Below are 21335 nucleotides of genomic sequence, written 5' to 3'. Positions count from 1 at the left end.
AGGAAATAGGACTGCAGAAAAATATGACGTCAATATAGCTGCCTGTCTGCCCCCCACTTGCCTCCTTTTTCCATATTCGATATGAAATTAACCCCTGTGTCAAGACAATTGTTAGTTTTATTACACCTCCAACCTATTAGTTAATATTAGAGCTCTGAATGTACTCATTCAGTACAGCAGACTATTATTACCCTTTAAATGACCAGCGGATGTAGCATGGTGATCAATATTATTATTTTATCAGTGTTACCTTGAGCTACTTCACTTCCTGAACTGATAGGTGCTACACTCCAAAGTGTTTGTTGGAAAGCTGCATCAACACGCAAGCTGTCATTGCCATAAGATAGATGCTGCAAAAATTGGAGAGAAAAAGAATACTCAATTCTGTTTTCAAAAATATTAGACTATAGCGCACATATAAAAACAGATGGCTTTAGATTTAACACAATTGATCAGCTGCCTTTAGAAGAATTATAATACATGGATAGTCTATTGTTGGACCTATTTGTTGAAGTCCTGTCCACTTTTTGAAGATTTTCATGTCCCCAGTGGTAGTTATGTCCCCAGTGTTAGAAACACTTCTGGTCAGATTTTGGTCATTTTATGTACTAACATCAACTGTTATGTGTTGGTAATATTTGTAACTATGTTTGTGCTTTTTAGGAAGCCCGTATTTTAGGCCCTGTGATTCTAAATTCAATTGTGCACAATATATGATAAAAATTGATTTATTGGTTGTTATATTAGATAATGTTTAGCTCAACCCCTTTGGTTTCCCCTGACGTTTAGGCTGAGTTTCTTTGTTCCCCTTTTTCTTCAGTTGTTTTTTAAATGCTATTCAACCATTGACTGAAGAAGCCTGCATGAGATGAGAACCGGCACTGAAACTGTAGTGCAAACCACTGGGTGATTCAGGTGGCAATCCTAAGGATACTTTCCTGGGAGTAAGCCCCACTGAATAACATGGGTCTTACTTCTGAGTAGACAAGCTGACGATTGGTCCACCAGAGTTCATTCAAAGCAAGATTATTCTGTCCTGGAATTATTTTACAAGAGACCTCTCATACCTACTCCATGAGAATGGAAGAATTATAGTCTGATGTGAAATAGAGGGAAGAAGAAACAAGCACAAGGAGTGACAAGCTAAAATGAAACTACTTATTTATAATGTCTGGTTATCCTTCTTGAGAGGGAAGGCCACATGGTATAGCCCAGTCTTGTCAGAGCTTGGAAGTTAAGCAGTATCAGTACTTGGAAGGGAGACCACCAAGGAAGACTCTGCTGAGGAAGACAATGGCAAACCACCTGCAAGGATCACAAGTCATCTGTGACTTGATCACACTTCAGCAACACACATCCTTCTTACCTGACAGTAAATCCCATGGACTATAGTGACACTTACGTTAGAGTAAGCAAAGGATTGCCCATGTTTTACTAACTCTAACTATTTATTTAATACCAGCTCTGTGTTAGACACCAAATCTACATACAAAGGCTTTTAAGCAGTAAACACTCTTAGAGCGCAATTCTACCAAGGGTTATTTCAGTCTGAACACCCTGGATTTCAATGGGAGTGAGTCTGAAGTGAGTCTAATAGAACTGCACGATAAACCATCTTCCTGGTGTAGCATCCAGATAGAATCCCTTTATTTGCAGGAATGTTTATAAAGTTGTCATTAAGCTTCACGTTTGAATTTATTTTCCCCCCAAGATATTTTAAATGTCCTCTCTTATTTGGACTTGTTAACCTGGGGAACATCCTCATTGTTTATCATTGTTTATCAATGGTGATGGTCAAACATTATCATAGAATCACAGTATCGTAGAATCACAGTATCAAAGAGTTGGAAGGGGCCATACAGGCCATCTAGTACAACCCCCTGCTCAATGCAAAATCAGTCCACAGCATCCCTGACAAGTGTTTGTCCAGCCTCTGATTATAGACTGCCAGTGAGGGGAAGCTCATTACCTCCCTAGGTAGCTGATTTCACTTTTCAACAACTCCTACTGTAAAAAAAAAATTGCTAATATCCAGCTGGCACCTTTCCACCCATAATTTAAACTCGTTATTGCGAGTCCTACCCTTTGCTACCAACAGGAACAGCTCCCTGTCCTCCTCTAAGTGAGAGCCCTTCAAATACTTAAAGAGTTGGCTGGGAGCAGATTGGCTTCAGAAGGGCTGGTCGGTTACGGACCATTGTTTAGTGCTCTCTCACTTAGCCGAGAAATATTCCTCCCCCCCCAAAATGGCACCCTTTACGAGGGTTTTATGGAACTTAAGGGAGCTTTTGATACCATCCCGAGGGAGATGCTATGGTTGAAACTATCAAATTCTACTATGGATAGTAGGTTACTAGAGCTCATTCAACAATTTCATACTGACCTCACAGCTCAGGTTCGCTGTGGCGACCAAGGAGAACTAACTGAGCCCTTTGAACTGGCCAAGGGAGTTAGACAAGGTTGCCTCCTTGCTCCTCTCTTGTTTAATCTATATCTAAATGATATGGCAACCAATTTCTCAGAGTCTTGTCACCCCCCAAAGCTTGCAAGTCATTCCACCCCAATTCTACTCTATGCTGATGATGCAGTTCTCCTGTCCCACACAAGAATTGGTTTGAAAAGATCTTTACAAACATACTCTGAGTACTGCTCTAGGGAAGATCTTAAAATAAACCATCATAAATCTAAGATTATGATCTTCACTAAGAGGAGAAAAATGCTTCTTTTTCGCTGGGTATTAAACGGCTTTGATGTTGACCAAGTCAAGGAGTTTGTTTACCTTGGCATTCTTTTTTCCCCATAACCTAAATTGGAATGCCCATCAAAAAGCAGTGTCCAACAAAATTAAACCTGGGGTTGGTGCTATTGTCAACTTTTTCCACACCAAAGGTGGCAAATATATTCCAGAGGCTATTCAGGTTTTTAATCTAAAAATTATCCCAATTATTATTTTTGGTGTTGCCATCTGAATAACAGTTGTCAATAAATCTATAGATCGTCCATTGCTTCAGTTCTTACGAAAACTCCTAAATGCCCCTCGATGTGTTGCTGGCGTTACTCTTCATTGGCAAACTCCGGGGATGCTTATATTCTTCGGACGATTACAGGGAGAATTTGGGATATGGAATTGCAGAAAATAAATGCTGGAGCAAACAAGATCTGCTCACCTACATCTTTTGGCCTTTCCTTTCCAAAAAGATCAATGCCCGATTATTTTTTCAACTTAACCCACCTCTCCCAGCATGGAGTCTTTATGTTAGCCAGATTAAACATATTCCCATCAGCTATAGTTTCTGGCAGATACAGGGGTATCCCCTGGAACAAAAAAATTTGCAGCTCAGATGACAGAACCAGAATCAGTTGAGCGTATCCTTTTGTATTGTCCCCTGCATCATAAACAATGTCTAGAATTAATCAATCCTCATATTACACCCTTAAAAAACTTATCAAATTTTTATTAGAGGACAAGGCACCTGCTGTCACCGAACATGTGGCAGAGTTTCTGATGATTGTCATCAAAAATAAAAATAAGAGGGTAAAGAATAAATAAACAGTTTAAAACCAACTGAGGTAATTTGTAGGCACTGGGCAACATCAACTGGAAGGGTGCCGGTGTTCGCTGCAGTTCATATCCGTTGGCTGGATGAATTCATTGTTATGGTATTTAGATTGAAGTGTTTTAACTTGATGGCTGAGTTTTGGTCAGTTTTTGTTTGTGAATCCTTGCGGGTGCCTGTATTTATGCTCCCTTGTTGCTATTTTACTATGCCAATAAAGGTGTCTGAATCTGATCTTACTCTTCGTTCTGAGTTTGGCCAAATGTCACTCGAAGCTAGGGCATGGTTGGCCGCCTTTAAACTACACCTTAAACAGTGCTTTAGCACTGAGGGGTTCCTAGCTTCTCTGAAGCACGACCCTTTTAAATCCTCACGGCAAAAAATCTTAGATGAGAAACTGTCATTGTTGGGCTTCTCGCAGGATATGTTATTAAATCATGGGAAAACTGAAGCTTTCACCAAAATTAAAAAGTGCATTAAAGAGCTTGATTATAACAGCACTACTTTTTGTGCTCGCCGCGTTTGTTATCCCAGTTCTTCGGAATACCACCGCCATGTGGTTTGCCTGCTTATACATATTCTTTGACAACTCCTCGTCTTTCTAGAGCCTTCTGTTTAGCTAGATTGAATGTTAACCCCTCTATGGTTATGCAGGGCAGAATTTTGAATATACCATATCCAGACAGGACCTGTCCTTGCTCTTCTGGCTCTATCGATTCACTAGCTCATGCCCTTTTGGAATGCTGCTTTTACGAGGAACTTCGATCACATTATATCTCCCCCCTTTTAACATACAAATCTAATGCCTCTGTGTCTGACATAATGCCTTTTCTACTAAGCGATAGGGATCCCAAGGCTACATTGTCAGTGGCAAGATTTGTTTCAGTCCTTATATCCCTCAAACACTAGATATATGCTGCTCAAGATCAATGGATCAAAAAGCTTCTAAGGGATAAAAGGAAAGGAATATTTAAAGAGAGCAATTATGTCCCCCCTCAACCTCCTCTTCTCCAGACTGAACATTCCCAGGTCCCTCAACCTTTCCTCATAGGGCTTGGTCTCCAGGCCCCTGATCATCCTCCTCGCTCTCCTCTGCACCCGCTCTATTCTGTCCACATCTTTTTTGAAGTGAGGCCTCCAGAACTGCACACAATCCTCCAGGTGCAGCCTGATCAATGCAGTGTGCAGCATAACTATAACATCTTGTGATTTATCACTGCCTTATTTCAAAGTCAGAAAACCAAAAAGAAAACTATGCACCTCTCCATGTGTTTCAAGTTCTAGTTTAAATGACCAAATAGATGATTATATTCAAACTAAATACTGAGAATTTTATTTCCATGCTTTAGTTTTATCAGTTTTATTGTCTGCCTAACTACTGGCTGTTGAGTAGAATAGGATACTGGACTATAATGGACCACTGGTCTAATCCAGCAGTGCTCTTTATGTTCCTATCACATTTGAGCTGCAGCTTGTTGTTGTGCTGATATGCTCACCTCACTACTCCCCCTGCCTCCTCCCATCCCTTACAGAGCATAAATGAAGGTTTCCAGGTTTTGGCAGCCTTGAATCAAGTTCCAGTTTACTGTGACACCTGAATGCAGGTGCCTGGATCAACTGGAACTTGTTTCCCTCCTAATACCAGGAGCCTAAATCTCAAATCCCAGTGCTGGGATGGGAGGTGGGATGAAGAACAAATAACAGTTCGCCCCCAGATGCTAGTATCTTGCACTTCATTCAAGGCTTCCCAACCTGAGATGATTTGAATTTATATTACTATTAGGATACCTTGAATATTATATCAAGTTATTGGGATGCCTTTATTGGGGGTATATTATTTATGTTGCTTAATTTGGATTGCTGGCTTTATGTATGCTTTGTCCTATTGTTTCTACTTCTGGTTATTTTTAAAGGCATACTGTCAAGCCATTAACAACCTGAAACTGATAGCAAAGGTCACATTTTATCACCAGCAGAGTTCCAATGAACAAAGCGTAAGCTGCCATAATACTCTGCACATACAGAATAATCCTTACGTTTGAAGAGGATGGAGCACCCTTGCACACATCAAACTGTGCATGAGAACAGAAAAATTGCCTGCATATATGTTGCAAGTTGCAAAATTGTGGCAACAATCTATGGAGCCAAAAGTCAATCAACAGTCAGCCACCCTACGTCCATTAAAATATTTCAACTACTTTTCTAAGCTCATTGTATTCTTGGCTTCCTTGTTGTCTGTTAGTATTTTTCAAGTACTACTCTGGTAACATACAACTTTTTTAAAAAAAAAAATGGCCTTAAGCAAAACAAATAATATAAAGCAGTACTTGATTCTCCTAGGTACACATACGCTGCTGTGCAGCCTGACTTGCTCAAATGTTCAGACATCAGAAGATTTCCTTGAGCACCCTCAAGCCATGCCTCTAGTGTTCTTATGCTGCTACTGAGAGAAAGACAACAGATTCAAGCAGCTAGCTTTTTACAGTAAAATCAGTATTCAGTACTGCTGTATAAATGCTTCTAGAAAAGGAATGCTGGGTGCCACCAACAACTCTCTTAAAATTAATTAACGAATGTCCATTTGCACGTAGAGACAAGGCTGAACAATATAGGCCTGTTGCTGCAGAACACTTAACAATTAAGCCAGGTTCATTCTGAAATCAGGTCTGAGGGCAGGTGAAAACAGCATGTTTTAAACATACTTTTACATTGGTTTGCTACTTTTCCCTGTCAAACAGATGGTGGTGCTGGAAGGTGCTGTTAAATCGCAGCCAATTTATGACTTATGTGTTCAGAGGTGGTTTGCCATTGCCTATCTCTGTATAGTGATCGTGGGCTTTCTTGGTGGTCTCTCATCCAAGAATTAACCAGGGCTGACCCTGCCTAGCTTCTGAGATCTGAGCAGATTGGGCTAGCCTAGGCCATCCAGGTCAGGGCCTTCCAACTGTACAAATGTGTTTTTTTTAAAGCTCATCCTTTCTGATCAAATAAATAAATTTAGGATTGATTCTCCTGTCTTCTACTTTGCATTGCAACTACAATTTAATTGAGGATGCTGAACTTCAGCTGTTCTTCCCTTCACTGATTTGATCATGTCAGTGTTGGTGTCTCATGCAGAAATCCCTACAGATCAAGAGGAGGGGGTATCTGTGTGTGGGTTACACACTATTGTGATTTCAGCTTTCAGAACTATTAACACTGTGTGCCACAGATAATGCATGTTCACTACTGTACATGTATATGCTTTCACAAGCTAATTTTAAAAACTGCAGTTGTCACAAAGAAAAGCTAGTGATCTAGGCCAAAATTTTGAAGAAAGATGCCTTCCACATCACATGAGAAGGCCCACAGGTAAGGAAAACAACAAATAAACAAGTGCAAGAACTGCAAACAGATGTATTATTTAGCTCTTTAAAGGTACATAACTTCAAAGAAACAACATATTATTGTTGAGTCAAATGGCAAGCATATTCATCAAAACCTTTCAACTCTCACAAAGTGTGTCCCCCTTTAAGGGGAAATTTCACACCTCTTTGTGAAACAATGCAAACCTACAAGAAATTTCACACCTCTTTGTGAAACAATGCAAACCTACAAGAGATAATATTCTTGTTCCTGATGTAACATGTTTTCCCCAATCCAGTTATATCTAGTTGACTAGTTGGGGCAGACTGTAGATGCACATCTAAACAGAAATCCCATTAAAATAATGTAGGGGGCCTATGCCTCTGTTGAGCTGATGGGCGGTCGCTGCGGGGCTGTGTCGGCACTCAAGAGTGGTGGAGCGGCGCTGGGGGCCTGCACCATCATAACTGGCCCTTACGCCAACATATCTCAGTGATACACTGTCATAATGGTCAGTCAGCTCCCTAAGAACTTTTGCCCTCCCCCTTAGGACTGTGTTGTAAGTCTCTTAACAATTTATTACTGCTTTAAAAAGAACTTTCTGGAAGATTTGCCTTACAAGTTAAGTCATTTCAGTGGCAAAATGAATAGTACCAAATGTTTTGCTAAACATTTCAAAATGTTAATACAGAATCACATTACCATCCAATTTATATGGTCTCTACCCCCTTTAATATGTTATAAGGTCTAATTCTGTCACCTAAAACATGATACTATAACAACATTTGTGATGTACTTTTAAGTTTATGTAATACATTTACAACCTTAAGTATGCAAACAGTTTAGCATTTTATAGAAAAAGTCACACACTTTGCTATTCTATTCACGAGAACTGTCGAGAAATCGTCAATGTATACAAACTGTCCATTGATGCATGAATCAAAGTAATTATTATATGAAGCAGGGCTATAATTTCCAAGTCATACAAAATTGAGCTTTGCTAAACAGTCACAGACTACTGATTCTAATGACATGACACTATGGATCACTATTAACGAGTTATGCAAAATGTGGCGTATTTAGAATATCTAGTCAAGAATATATAGAAAAATGATTTTCAAACTTCAGTTTAGAGGAATAGCTTTATTAAATACCATTTAATTATAGCACTCTAGCAACATTTGTCATGACTTACCAAGTACCTTTCAGAAGATATACTGACTAAGATGAGATCATCCCCAACACGCACTTTTTCTCCTTCTGAACGCTGTTTGGAAGCAGGGTGTATAGTCCACCAACAGGCCTCGCCTACATTGCCATAGATTGATGGGAAAGAATGGTATGAGAATAGAAACCAATTCAAAAAGTATTATTTGTTTTTTCATTAAGCTTGAATGTACTTAAGTACATTTGGATTGTTACATGAATTTATAGTGGATGTAGTCCAATTTTTGTAACGGCCTTTGGCCACACGCAACAAACCTGAACCTTGAACTATCTGAATATGAATAATGTAGCTAAATGTGCCATTGCTGTACAGATGAAATACAAATATATAAATAATATTATGTTCAAGCCCTGCAGATCCATTTGTATTTTATAAGAAGGCTGGAAATTGGTATATTGGTGCGGCAGAAATGGAACATAAAATATTCTAAACTTCTATGACACACAAATATATACACATTTTATTAGTACTATTGTAACGGTTAGGTTCTATTAAAAATTTAAGCCCAGTTTAACACAACAATGCCATGTAAAAACTATGTTCCGGTTTTATCAAAGATGTTCACTCACCAGTAGTATTTTCCTGCAAGCCCACATCAAATGCCAGTTTGTCCATTGATGTTCGTGATGTGGAGAGGCAACACAGATACTAAGAAAGAAAGAAGAGAAAAATGCATTATTGTGCTTTGCTGCCTAGTTTTCAATCTGAAAAGTGATTTTTTGGTATAGTTTTCAATCTGTACATCATGTTGTTGTTGTTGTTTTGCTGTCAAGTCACATGTGACTTATGGCAACCACTTGTGGGGTTTTCAAGGCAAGAGATGTTCAGAGATGGTTTGCAATTGCCTGCCTTTGCTTCACGATCGTCTTATTCGGAGGTCTCCCATCCAAATACTTGCCAGGATCGACCTGCTTAGCTTCTGAGATCAGGCTAGCCTTATTAGAAAACTATATAATAATCTGAGGAAAAATGAATACTTTGTTTCATAGTATCAACATGTAAAATTCTAAGATCTCTGTTTTTGTTACCTTTCTACTTTACAAAAGGGTGTATAGGCTAGCAATACGACAAAGGAAGCTTGAGTTGCCTTGAAAGCTGAAAATGTTAAGTCCAAGCCAAGTTTAGCATATAGAAAAATAAACAGGTAATACAGATAATAAAAAGTTGAGATTTCCCCCATACCACCCCAAATCACTAGTTGATTGTAGGCTAGAGGCAATTAATTCTTTCCAAAGGTGCTCTACCACATGGGGAAAGCTGCTAATGGAAGGTCTGCATTACAACCAATCAGAAAAGCAAAACTCAATTCAAAAAAAGTTGTTCTGCTTCTTCAACAGCATGCACAAGATTTTGTGTAACCTTGATCGCATTTTTGCCGCCATTTCTTGAACAAGCTTAGGGTAGCGTGCGCACAGAGCTCTAGGCAACTAGCTTTTTACCTACTATTAACAAAGAGTTGATAAAATTCTTGACTGAGTTGTATTCTTGAGGTTGCCTAGCAATGAAAGATTCCTCATACTCAATGCATCATCCATTGAAAGTGTCATTAAGTTAGGTGGCAGAAACTCTTCTTCAAAGTAAATATTTCACAAAATAATGTGCAATTATTATTCCTAGTTATGATTCATCATATTTGTCCTCCACACAAGTAACAAACAAAAAATTGTACTTCAAAAGAAGAGTGGCAGAAGAATCCACCGCTACTATAACAAAAAGGACATTCCTGTCAAGAAGTTGAGGTCCCTCAAATTCTTGGGTTTTATTATTTCCTTGGTACAGGCCTGGAGGCCTATGAGTTTTGTGCTGTTGGGATTTCGGAGCAGTAAAATGGTTACACTTTGAAAGCTGCTTTTGGGGAGAGAGCTAGATAGGCATCCAGCTGTTACTAGTTAAAGTCTCCTCTCCCCTTTCTGGAATGTAAGGCTGTCCGTTGTCACGGTAACTAATCGGTCAGCCATTATTTTAATGTTTGTAACGATGTCCAGGTGCAGGGAGTTCTGCAGGCTTCATCACCTGAATGCATTAATTAGTGAGGCAGCATTCTGACCAAGCAATAACCGCAAAGCACTTTCGTTTTCTGATTGGCCTTCTATGAGCTCATGCCATTGAGAAAACGAATATAGAGACAGAGCAGTCCTGAGAAAATCATGCTCGTTGGGGGCACAGCAAGAAGGCTGTGCAGGCGGCATCACAACCCATTTGATTTTGGCCCTTGAGGGGGAAACTCTGGTCAAGCTGACCTTTTGGAGAAACCTTTGGACAACCTTTTGAAACTCTTGTATGCTGAAAGAACTATTGGAACATTGCTTTTGAAAAGCCTTGACAATTTTGTGAACCTTGGAAAACTGAAGTATTGTATGAGTTAGCTATGCTAAATCATTTTGTTATTTTCTAGCTTAAAACTTCATGACTTTTCCTTTCCTGTAAACCAGCATAAATCTTATAAATAAATTGTTAGCCTTTAAATGGATTGTGTCTTTTGACTTAGGGATTCCAAGCCTAAATCTTGTGCCTTGAGTGAGTGTAAAACCACCTACCAAAAACCTAAGACATTTTTGGGAGTGTAATCTTTTCCCCAGCAAGGCCTCTACCTTGCAGGGTAAGCGTTGCACTTAAATTTTGAAAGTGAGTTGGGAGGGGATTGCCCTTATCCTTTCCCTGGAGCTCAACCTTTAATAAAGGGCTGGTGGCAGCTACTCATTAAACTTGGGGTGGAAGCCCGGAGTTTAATGTTTTGTCTCTTTGGGAAACTTTGACCAAACCAAAGCAGCCCAGCTGGTGGAGACTGGTTGGAGCTCTTTGACAATTCCGTATGATAACTGCCTATTGTCCATAGTCTGCAGCCCTGTAACTGATATACTGAAAGAAAATTTACCAACACTCTATCAACATATATAATTCATACATACCATACCACTGTAAGAATGGCGCAGCAATATTGCATGTCCATAGAGGAGTGTTCGATGACCACCACCTTGAGCAGTCTGTATGAATTAAGAGAAGATTAAGATGATGGCATAAAATGAACCCTTTCTATATCAAATAATGGTTTGGAACCAATGGAATGAGTTTACATAATAGATCGTTCTGCCTTCCATCTGCATCCCCCGCAGCCTCTAAAGCCTCCCAAAAAGCTGCTCCTGAGGATAATCAGAATCCCCCAAAACCTGCATGAATCAGAAGCAATCATCCTTTCATTTGCACAAACTCTTGCTCAGCTGACAAAAGAGTTTGTGTGACAAAGAAAGCAGTTATTTCTGATGATTTCCATATATATGAAATCTTTCAAAAGAGGGAGTTCTAAACAAATTAGGTTGGATCCAGTGAACGAATATATATCAGTTCCCAGGATTCAACCTGGAAACTTTTAACCTATTTTTTACCTACGATAGATAGATAGATAGATAGATAGATAGATAGATAGATAGATAGATAGATAGATAGATAGATAGATAGATAGAGTTCCCAGCATCCAACCTAATTTGTTTCAAACTCCCTCTTGTGAAAAGTTAAAATAGAAATTACAAAAATTCTGTAATACATTGACTTGTGAAACAAGTTGCATTCATAACACATCCAATACTAACTTTCCAAGATTTAGCATCAAGGTACCTCAAAATACCAAGCCATCTTCCTGCAGCAACCAACAACTTGCTAGCATTCTCTGAGTTACTTTATATTTGATCACATGGCACTATTAGTCCCACTTACTTAGATACACATCCAACAGTTTTAAAATAAAGAAAAGGAGTTGATATAACCAGAAAATTAAATTCTGTAGCAAATATGCCTCCAGAATGATAATATAACCATTCCACCCTTTGATAAGCTATGATAAACTATGATTCTCAACTTGAAATGGGTCTTTCTAAAACAGTACTAGATGTACTTGAGGAGGAACGTTGTATCCTGTGACCCACAAGGTGTATGGGTGTACAAAATCTTGAACTGTGTCTCACCCTGGTAAGAGAAATGAGCAATCCCCTACTTTTCATGGACCTTGAGGCTCTGCTGGGGAAAAGAAATCATGACCCTATGTTGCTGTGTGGACATAGCAACAGTGTGACTACATTTAGGAAATTCCAGGTTGCTCTTTATTGATTTAACAAATCGCACTGGGGCAATATTTTATAAGTAATTAATCCAACAGATCTTTCACCAAATAATGTAAAGAATTAGTCCAAACATATGCTGAGGGGTTTCCTACCAAATTTAGAAAAATAATTTTAGAATCTTGTCAATGCGTACCATAGATCTCTTTTGGAACATTTTTCTGCACACTCTTTAACACAAGACACTCAAAGTATTTTCATGAAGACTTTTAAGTTAAAATGAAATTAATACTGAAGCCAAATTGCAAAGCAATACCACACAGTTTAGATCTCTAAAACAGTGAATGAAGATCATACCACTTCTGTTTGTCAATAAAGTATTTTATAACAAGTGAACAATATTAAGGTGTGCATGTATATGTGTGTGTGTGTGTGCAGTTTGTCACTACAAATGTTATGCTTAAGACTATGGAGGAAAACATATAATAAGGACTTGCTTTCTAAATACGGCCCATGGAAACAGACTCTGAATAATCTAAATTAGCTGCCTGCATACATTTCATTAATAGAGTGATGCAGTATTTTACAGGCTTAGCTTCAGAGTCTGAATTCAGTTATCACCAACACTACTTATGCCAACATGATGATAAAAGCTCCTTATTCCGGAACTATTGATCTGCTGGGAAATGACAAAAATAAGCATGCAGCTAAGAGCTTACTAAAGATGCCTAACTTGGCCCAGTGATTAACATTTCCAAGATAAAATATATGGTCTATTTTCCCAGCAACATATAGCCCGATTTGTATGGATTTTTTTAAAAAAAGCTGATCTAATAAGAGTTCAATAAAACCATAATAAATTACTGTCTCAATTCTACCCTTGCAGCCTGGAATGTCAAAAAAATTATCATGATGGCTAGCTTAGATAGCATTTCTGTTATCAACTGCTGTTTTAATGTATTTACAAAAAGTATTTACCAAAAAAAGGGTTTTTTAGTGTGGAGGCAGAAGTGAGGAGAAACAGTGGGTGGGGGTATAGGGCAAGCAACATTCTGTGAAGGGAGATAAGGAGGCACAATGCCAGGCAGGGGCTTAAGGCTTGGACAGAAGAAAGGTTCTGGAATTGAGACTAGGTAAGGGAAATGCAAGGGATGTCACAGTCAACATTTCATTTTTCCTGAAGATCCACTGTAAACAACTGAGTGGACTTTGATGCTGATATTTGGTTTAGCCAACATTCAACAGTGTACCGTAATAAAAGCTTTACTAATGAGGCAGGTTATAAATAATTGAAATAAAAATACATAAAATGAATACTGCTGTATTATCATAACAGTGAATCTATGAATCAAACACTATACTGGCAGCACATGCCTTGCAACGGCAAATCATGCATGTCATCTGAAAGGGAATTTCTGTGTGAGGAACAATCAATGAAAGAGATACTTCGGCTGTTTTCTGCATAGGGTTGAAAACAGATTAACACTGAATTACTCTTTCACAAGTTCCAGATTCTCACACCTATTTTCACCAATTTTTACACCAGATTAATCAAAATTTACCCATCAAACAGCTACTTTGGAAAATAGCCACCATTAACCAGCAAACCAAATTCAGTCTGGCTCCAAATTTTGTTTTGATACTTTGAAAAAAAATGTATTTTAGCCAAATTTCATACGAAGTGAGAAATTCTTGTCAAATATGATCTTGATAGCAGCCATATTAACATGTTGGTAAGAGTGCCAAGTCGCAGCCCTCAGTTTCTTTTCTTCAGAAAACAATGCAAAACCCTTTATTTTATTTATTTGTATCTGTTCAGGAGGCATTCTAAAAGTTCCTTTTCAGTCCGGAATCTCTTGTATGGTAAAGAAAGGCTAATCTTACCACTACTTGTTTTCTCCAGTATTCTATATTTGTGTAACATTTAATTGATGTTACTGTTATTTTGTATTATATTTTCAAGAACTATCGTAAATCCTTGTTGGTTGGGAAGATCTAAATTAATTAAATAAGAATATTCAAGCTTACCTTCATCATAAACTTCTGGAATTCCGTGAAATAGAAGAAAAAGAGAAAAGATTAAATGTTATTGACCACCTATACCTTCAAACTGCTGTTTCTCTTTCTGGTTCTAAAAATAAAACTTGGGAGCATTGTTTATCATAAATATAGCAGTATACTGGCATATGCTGGCAACCTACATAAATGCTTTTCATATCTATCTGGATAGTAACCCCTCTCTCACTGAACAATGTATTCATGGCCACCGAGAAGGGAGGACTGGGGAGCACAAGTCAGTTTGAGTGCCTGTGAAGCTGGAATCAACCTGCATTCAGCAAACATGTTTTATTTTACTTTTAGTGCAGTTCTACACTGCAGCCACTAGAGGCACAGGAAGGCAGAGCAGAGGAAACAGCTGCAGGCCTAGCTCTGACTATTTGGTACTGTTTGCCACACTTTCTTAGCAGCAATCTTTTTTAGCAAGCTCTCAGTGGCTGCAAACTTTTAAAACTACAATAAGGCTGAGGCAAACAATTGCCTATTATGAGATGCTGTTAAGCCCATTCAACCAACATGGTATGCCTTCACTCTCCCCCCACCTTCTAATTCTTCTGTGTTTGTCATCCCCTCATTTTACAGATTCGTTCCTCCTCTGTTCAGTTCTTGAACAGAAAGAGAGGAGTGTCAAGTCAATATTTCCCAAAAATATATTAAAGTAGTGAAAGGGTGATCCCCTCCTCATCAACCATAATATGCATTGTGATCTGTATCAATTTGTATTAATGGTTATAAATGTAGAATAGTAAATACCTTAGGTGAATGCCTTAGTTACAGTTTATATCAAAGCAAACAATACTCTATCTTAATACCTTACAATTTTATTTGTGGTTTTAAAATGCATCTTGCTTTAGTTAAAGCACATACGAGTTTGAGATTAGGGTAAAATTACACCCCCTTGCCAATAATTAGAACTGATTTAATCTCATTTTAAATACTGTTTAAACAATGAGTTGTCAATATTATTGCACTGGGAAACATTTACTTAACCATTATAAATGCAGCTTTGCTACTGTAGGCATTAAACTTCAAATACAGCCTGCTTCATCAGATGTACGAAGTGTATCCTATGTTGGTAGTAGGGTTGCCAGGTCATCCCTCTCCTCCGGCGGGAGGTTTAGGGGCAGAGGCGAGGGAAAGATTGCATGTGGCCGTGCCAATGTGACTGCATCACTTCTGGTTTACACCCAGAAGTGCCACATCGCAAGGGGCCTTCATCAACATGCTGCTAGGATTGCTAACCTCCAAGTGGAGCCTGGGAATCTCCCGGAATTACAAGTGAACTCTTGACAACAGAGATCAGTTTCCCTGAGGAAAATGGCTGCTTTGGAGGGTGGACTCTGTCATTATACCCTGCTGAGATCTCTCCCCTCCCCTGGATAGGAGTTTTCCAAGCTGGAGTAGGTAACCCTACATACTGCATAATTAGTTTATTTAATAAACTACTATAAGAGGTGACTCAAACTGGGAGTTTGAATGGTAAAAGGCTTGCTGCAATGCAGCACTTCCGGGTGTAAACCGAAAGTGACGTGCGCAGCAGGCGCACGCGCGTGCACACGTGGCCCGCCGACCCTCAGAAAAATATCGAGAGGCACTGCAGAATGTGCAAACTGAATAGATGATAGGCAATCCTCAGGGGCTGATACAAAGAGAACAGGAGAATTTCCAGAATCTTTATGAGATAGAAGAGGAGGATATTTGGGCAGAAACATCTTGACTGGAAAGAAGTGAGGAAAGTTGCCCCTGCTTCAATTTTGAAGGCTTATAAATAAAGTATATAAAAAGAATTGTAAACTAATGATGTAAAGAAAATGAAGTGAGAAAATTTTTTTCTACCTCACTGCCAGAATTCACCCATTGTGAACTTGATTGGCGGTAGGTTCAAGGCAGCCAAAAGGAAGAACTTCATCAACATGCTGCTAGGATTGCTAACCTCCAAGGGGAGCCTGGGGATCTCCTGGAATTACAAATGAACTCTTGACAACAGAGATCAGTTTCCCTGAGAAAAATGGCTGCTTTGGAGGGTGGACTCTGGCATTATACCCTGCTGAGATCTCTCCCCTCCCCTGGATAGGAATTTTCCAAGCTGGAGTAGGTAACCCTACATACTGCATAATTAGTTTATTGAATAAACTACTATAAGAGGTGACTCCACTTGTTTAGAATACTTTAAAGGGGGAATAGACAGATTCATGGAGGTGGACAGGTCTGTGAGTGGCCATTCGCTATGATGGCTACATAGAACCTCCACGTTCAGAGGCAGGATACTTGTGAATATTAATTTTTAGATGCAACTGTGCGGGGAGGCTGTTGCCTTTATCCCCTGTTGGTAAGATTCTCAGAAGCAACTGGCTGGCCAGTGTGGTAAACAAGCCATTGGACTAGAGAGACCTCAAGTGTGATCCAGCAAGCCTCTTATTTTATTCTTATGAAAGGCATAGGGCATGTAGTTATCCTGTCTTCATTTTATAGAAGGATTTAAAAACGTAATTCAGTGATCCCACTGCTTCCTCTGCAACTTTAAGCATGCTACTGAGTTATGAAAGTGTGTGGAAAAAAAGGGGACTCCAGTTTTTCAGTATTGAGGGAAAGGCATTCTGTGCACGTCCAGAAGAATTTTTCCTCTGGAACTCAGCCTGTGCTCAAACTCTTGAAACGAACTGAATAATCAGAAGAGAGAAAAACTAAAGGGATAGCCATGTTAGTCTGTTGCGCTTTCAACCTTAACAGAAGCATGGGTGGGGCCACTTTGGAAATAATTTCCAGTGTCATTTTAATTGAGCAATCTGCCCCTGCTCGACTTCTTTCTTTCTTTCTTTTTTAATATTTAAGAAGGCAACAGTAGGAGGGGAAGGGAAGAAAAGAGAGAACTGGAGCTACCTGGCTTCCAGCATCTTGCTTTCTAAAGTTAGTGCAGGTACTGCAAGACATCATCAGGAGACTCTGCTCACCTGTCACCTTCCTTGGAGGATAACACCAATTTTCCACATCTCTCCAATTTTCCCACCCTTATTAAGCATCTTCATATTGGTGTGAGTTCTGAGTTTCTAGCCAAAACAAAACTAAGTATTTTTCTCCGTTTAGTACTTTTTAAGAGAGATTGTTGTCTAACTTTATTCAGGGAGGATTATTCCCAAGTAATTTCTATCTCACCTATATTTAATTGATAGCGTCCGTCAATATTCGAGCTAGGTCCCTTGGCTAGGGAATGTTTCTGATTCTGCTTCCTCCTGATATTTTGTTGTTGTTGTTTTTTGTGGGCCATATCCTAAGGCAATGTGTACATTATAAATTAAGTAAAATCCACTCTTTAATAACCCTGTCCCTTTTCCTTTAATGTTTCTTATCTAATGAACAATTATTATCCTATTCATACTAACAGAAAGCCAAGTGATGTGTTTTGTTTTGGATCACTGTCATATGGGAGGGGCAGCTGGAATCTCTGTTTGGGGGGCATAGTGGTTCTTGGCAGCCCTGAACACATTTTAAAAAATCACACATTTAATTAAAATTACTATGGAAAGAAAAAACACAGCTGCCATTAAGGGAAATATTTTAATAGTACTTCTAGAAAGTTCATTTGCCATATTTAAAAGTGCAACTATCTAGACAATAACACTTCTAACTTTTCAAACACAAAGCAAAGAGGATTAAAAAAAATTACCATTAACTAATGGATAACAATGCTAAAAATTTTGCATCAGTGCATATATTAGCTATCCAAAGGAATTGTATGGATCTTGGCAAATAAATTTTTCTTGCAAATTTTAATATCACTATAACAGACTTCTTAAAAGTTTTGGCTTTGCAAATGCTCTTAAATTATTTTATGCTACACTGAATAACAGAACAAACTGGCATTGCATTATTTAAATATCTAATTTGTTAATATGCATTAGTACCCATGGCTACCACAGGCTGGCAAACACTTTGGTAGGAAAATGTAATTTGAATCCATTTTCTTCCATATGCCTCCAGAGATGCACAGACTACAACATCCTTTCACCCCAAGAACTTGCTTCCAATATCAATGGTATCTGGTACCTGATACTGAACTGAATGTTAGTTTATGAATCTGGAATAATATCCCTGCACTATACATGTAAAACCATGGTGTATGAAATACACTGGAATATGATTATTTTGATTATACAGCAAACCTTCACTCAGTAAGAATTGAGGTGAACGTTGACTTATCCTTTCCACAGATATTTGATCTAGCAAATAGAGTTTTCTCAACGGGATAAAACAGACAAGATTTCCAAAAGTCAATTTGCAGCATATCTCCCAAAGCTTGAGAAATTAAAGTCTACATAACCAATTATCAGATGTCGCCAGAAATGGCCGTCGGGGAAAAAAGAACCAGTGTGGTGTGCTGGTCGGACTTGACAACAAAAAAATCCTCCGATTATCAGAAATAGCCAGAAATGGCCACTGAAAAAAGAGTTACAGAACTTTGGGAACATATACAATGTGAGATGTCAGATATTTATCAATCTCCAACACTTTTATCCTATCCCTTTTCTAAGGAGCATACATGGTTTCCCCTCTATTTTATCCTCACAACAAAGCTGTGTTGTAGGTTGGACTGAGAGTGTAACTGACCCAAAATCACCCAATGAGTTTCATGGCTGAGTAGAGATTTTAACTCATGTCTTCCCAGTCAAAGTCCAGCATTCTAATCGTTATAGCACACTGGCTCACTGTCACAGCTATCAAAGAAAAGAAAAGGGTAATTTCCTTGCACCTGCCTATACATATTCAGAGGGTCAGTGCCAGAGGGGCTTCATTACACTCTTGTGGAAAGGATATGTAGGAAACTTAATAATACATCCAAGTTCACCTATTTCACATTGACCTCAGGTTTATGACCCAACTGATGGGACATACCAAAGCTCCCAGTTCTTTGGCAGAACTGTTATGCCAACCCCCAACCAAGACTTTTGACTACATAACTAACCAGGCAGGACCTCCTGCAACACCCTCTGGCCAGAAGTCTCCAAGAAAACTCAAGAATCAGCTCCATAATGCTGAATGAAGTACTGGACACAGTGGCCATTATACGTATGTCTTCAGCAGATATCCTGGCAGAGAAAACTGCCGAGGTGGCTACGCTATGTTTGAGTGGGATTGAAAGGCCATTAGCAGAAGGTTTCTCAGATGCAGTTTATGACCCAATATCTTCAGACATCCATTTCCACAGGGCCCAGGAAGATCTGTTTGCCTAGGACACTGGATGAACAGGAAACGAGCAGTCTTGTGTTCTTCCTAGATGGCCTAGTCCTTATAAAGGCGTGAAGGATCAACTGTGAGGGTGTACAGTTGACAGTGAATGAGGCTTTATGGGCTCCCCACAGACAGAGGAAGTTTTGTACTCTGCCATCAGAGTACTCTGGAAGAACATTAATAAATGTGACTCTGACAGACTGTTCCGGGTCAGTTTGAAGTTTCCACTTATGTATGCTTATGTATGCATATGATGGGAAGATACTTTTTGCCCTCCCAAAGGAGCCCACTCCAAAGGAGTGGTCTCCCCACTCTCAATATCCCTCATAGATACATAAAATTGGGGGGAGGGGTAATATAACTAGACTCTTAAAGATCCAATTTTAACAGGTTTATTCTAAGCACACAGATATAAGCAAATGGGGGGTGGTGAGGGAAAGGAAACAGAAAACATGGAAATAAAAGAAAGCAGGAGTAAGCATGCTCCCTAGGAACCTTGGCAAATGGTATAAGGGATGGTGATTATGTACAAAGGCAGCATAAAGATGTTTTAAATAAAATAAATAAATAAGGTGCAGGGGTGCCACCATTCCTGCCTGGTTCCCATTACATCCCAGATTTTCTGCAAAGGCTCCAAGAGCATTTCCTAATATAAGAGAAGATCATCATCCTTCAATCTGTTTCTTCTCTTTATGTCCAGTTATGAAGCAGCACCGGAGCATCCAACCAACGGAAGGGAAAACAAGGATAAAAGTCATTTTATACTGCTGGGCCTCTGGAGACAAGGAATGGCTTTTACACATCACCGATCAGTAGCAGCCTTGGCATAGTTGCTAAAAGGGCATTATTGTAAAATTCAGTTGCTCAGCAAAGCTACTAAAAGAGCCTTCACGGTCAACAGCACTGGCTCTTTGCAAAGGGAGAAGGAGCATGAGGCAGCACTCAGCTCTTTCCCAGACATGCCAAACCATCCCCTTGTCCAGAGAAGCCAAAATCGCAGAAATTGTGCCCTCCGTGGAAAGGGTTGGAGAAGTCCCAATGCCTAGCACACACACACTTGAAAGTAAACTTTATAAAGCAATTATGAATAGGGAGAAGAGAGATCAATGGCTTCTCCCCAGTTTTCTCACCTCTTTTTAAACTAGAAGCAACCCACACGGACATGTAATAAGGTTAGTAGTAAACAGAGAACTGATACTTCCCTAACCCTTTATCTAACTATCCTCTGGCAAAAAGATGACTGATGCCTTAGGTAGGGGTGTGCATTCAGGCACACCCAAAACAAAAACAAATCCAATATTAGCTATTTGGGGGCAGCTTAGGGATATCCAAAACCCTGGTATTCCTTGGAGGTCTCCCATCCAAACACTAGCCAGGGTCAGAGCTGAGATTGTATGACCAGACCAAGATCACCCAGCAAACTTCTATGGCATGAGTGGGAATCTGAACTTGGGTTTCCCAGGTCCTAGTCTGACACTTTAACCACTACAACACACTGGCTTTCTTAATAGCTCTATGGCAGCAGACAGCCCAATGGTTACAGCTTTTCTTGGAAGCGAAATAACAGTGAAGGCTACGCCTGTTAAATTAGCTGTATGGCTGTTAAAAGAATAGAATTCTCTGTCAAATAAGCAAGGTGCTAGTATCACAACTACTTTGTATACCACTAAAGCACATAATTTTTAACATTAGCAAGTACTGTTGTGCTGCAGTTTACTGTTCAGGATGTATTTTTCATTGATTCAGTAACATTAGGATTAAATGGCAGGTAAATATGGAGAACTCATTTCAAGATCCAACAACAAGGCACTGACCCAGCAGATCTAACATGACTGTCTAACTGAGCTTAGATTCCTATTACAGAGTCCC

At 39.2% G+C, this 21335-nt stretch overlaps 1 protein-coding gene across 1 annotated transcript in view; it reads right to left on the bottom strand.

Annotated features, from left to right (window-relative positions):
• The window catches only part of RYR2 (ryanodine receptor 2), a 308323-nt gene that overhangs the window by 248411 nt on the left and 38577 nt on the right, over positions 1-21335 (bottom strand). The window contains exons 5-9 of the mRNA XM_056853337.1: positions 14211-14225; positions 11040-11114; positions 8700-8778; positions 8098-8210; positions 251-350 (exon numbers count right to left, since the gene is read on the bottom strand). Coding sequence (XP_056709315.1) covers positions 251-350; positions 8098-8210; positions 8700-8778; positions 11040-11114; positions 14211-14225 — 382 coding nt within the window. The remainder of the gene's footprint in view (positions 1-250; positions 351-8097; positions 8211-8699; positions 8779-11039; positions 11115-14210; positions 14226-21335) is intronic.

The sequence above is a fragment of the Euleptes europaea genome, chromosome 7 (assembly GCF_029931775.1).
Source record: "Euleptes europaea isolate rEulEur1 chromosome 7, rEulEur1.hap1, whole genome shotgun sequence".
Lineage (NCBI taxonomy): Eukaryota > Metazoa > Chordata > Lepidosauria > Squamata > Sphaerodactylidae > Euleptes > Euleptes europaea.
This window is presented reverse-complemented; position numbering and strand designations above follow the sequence as displayed.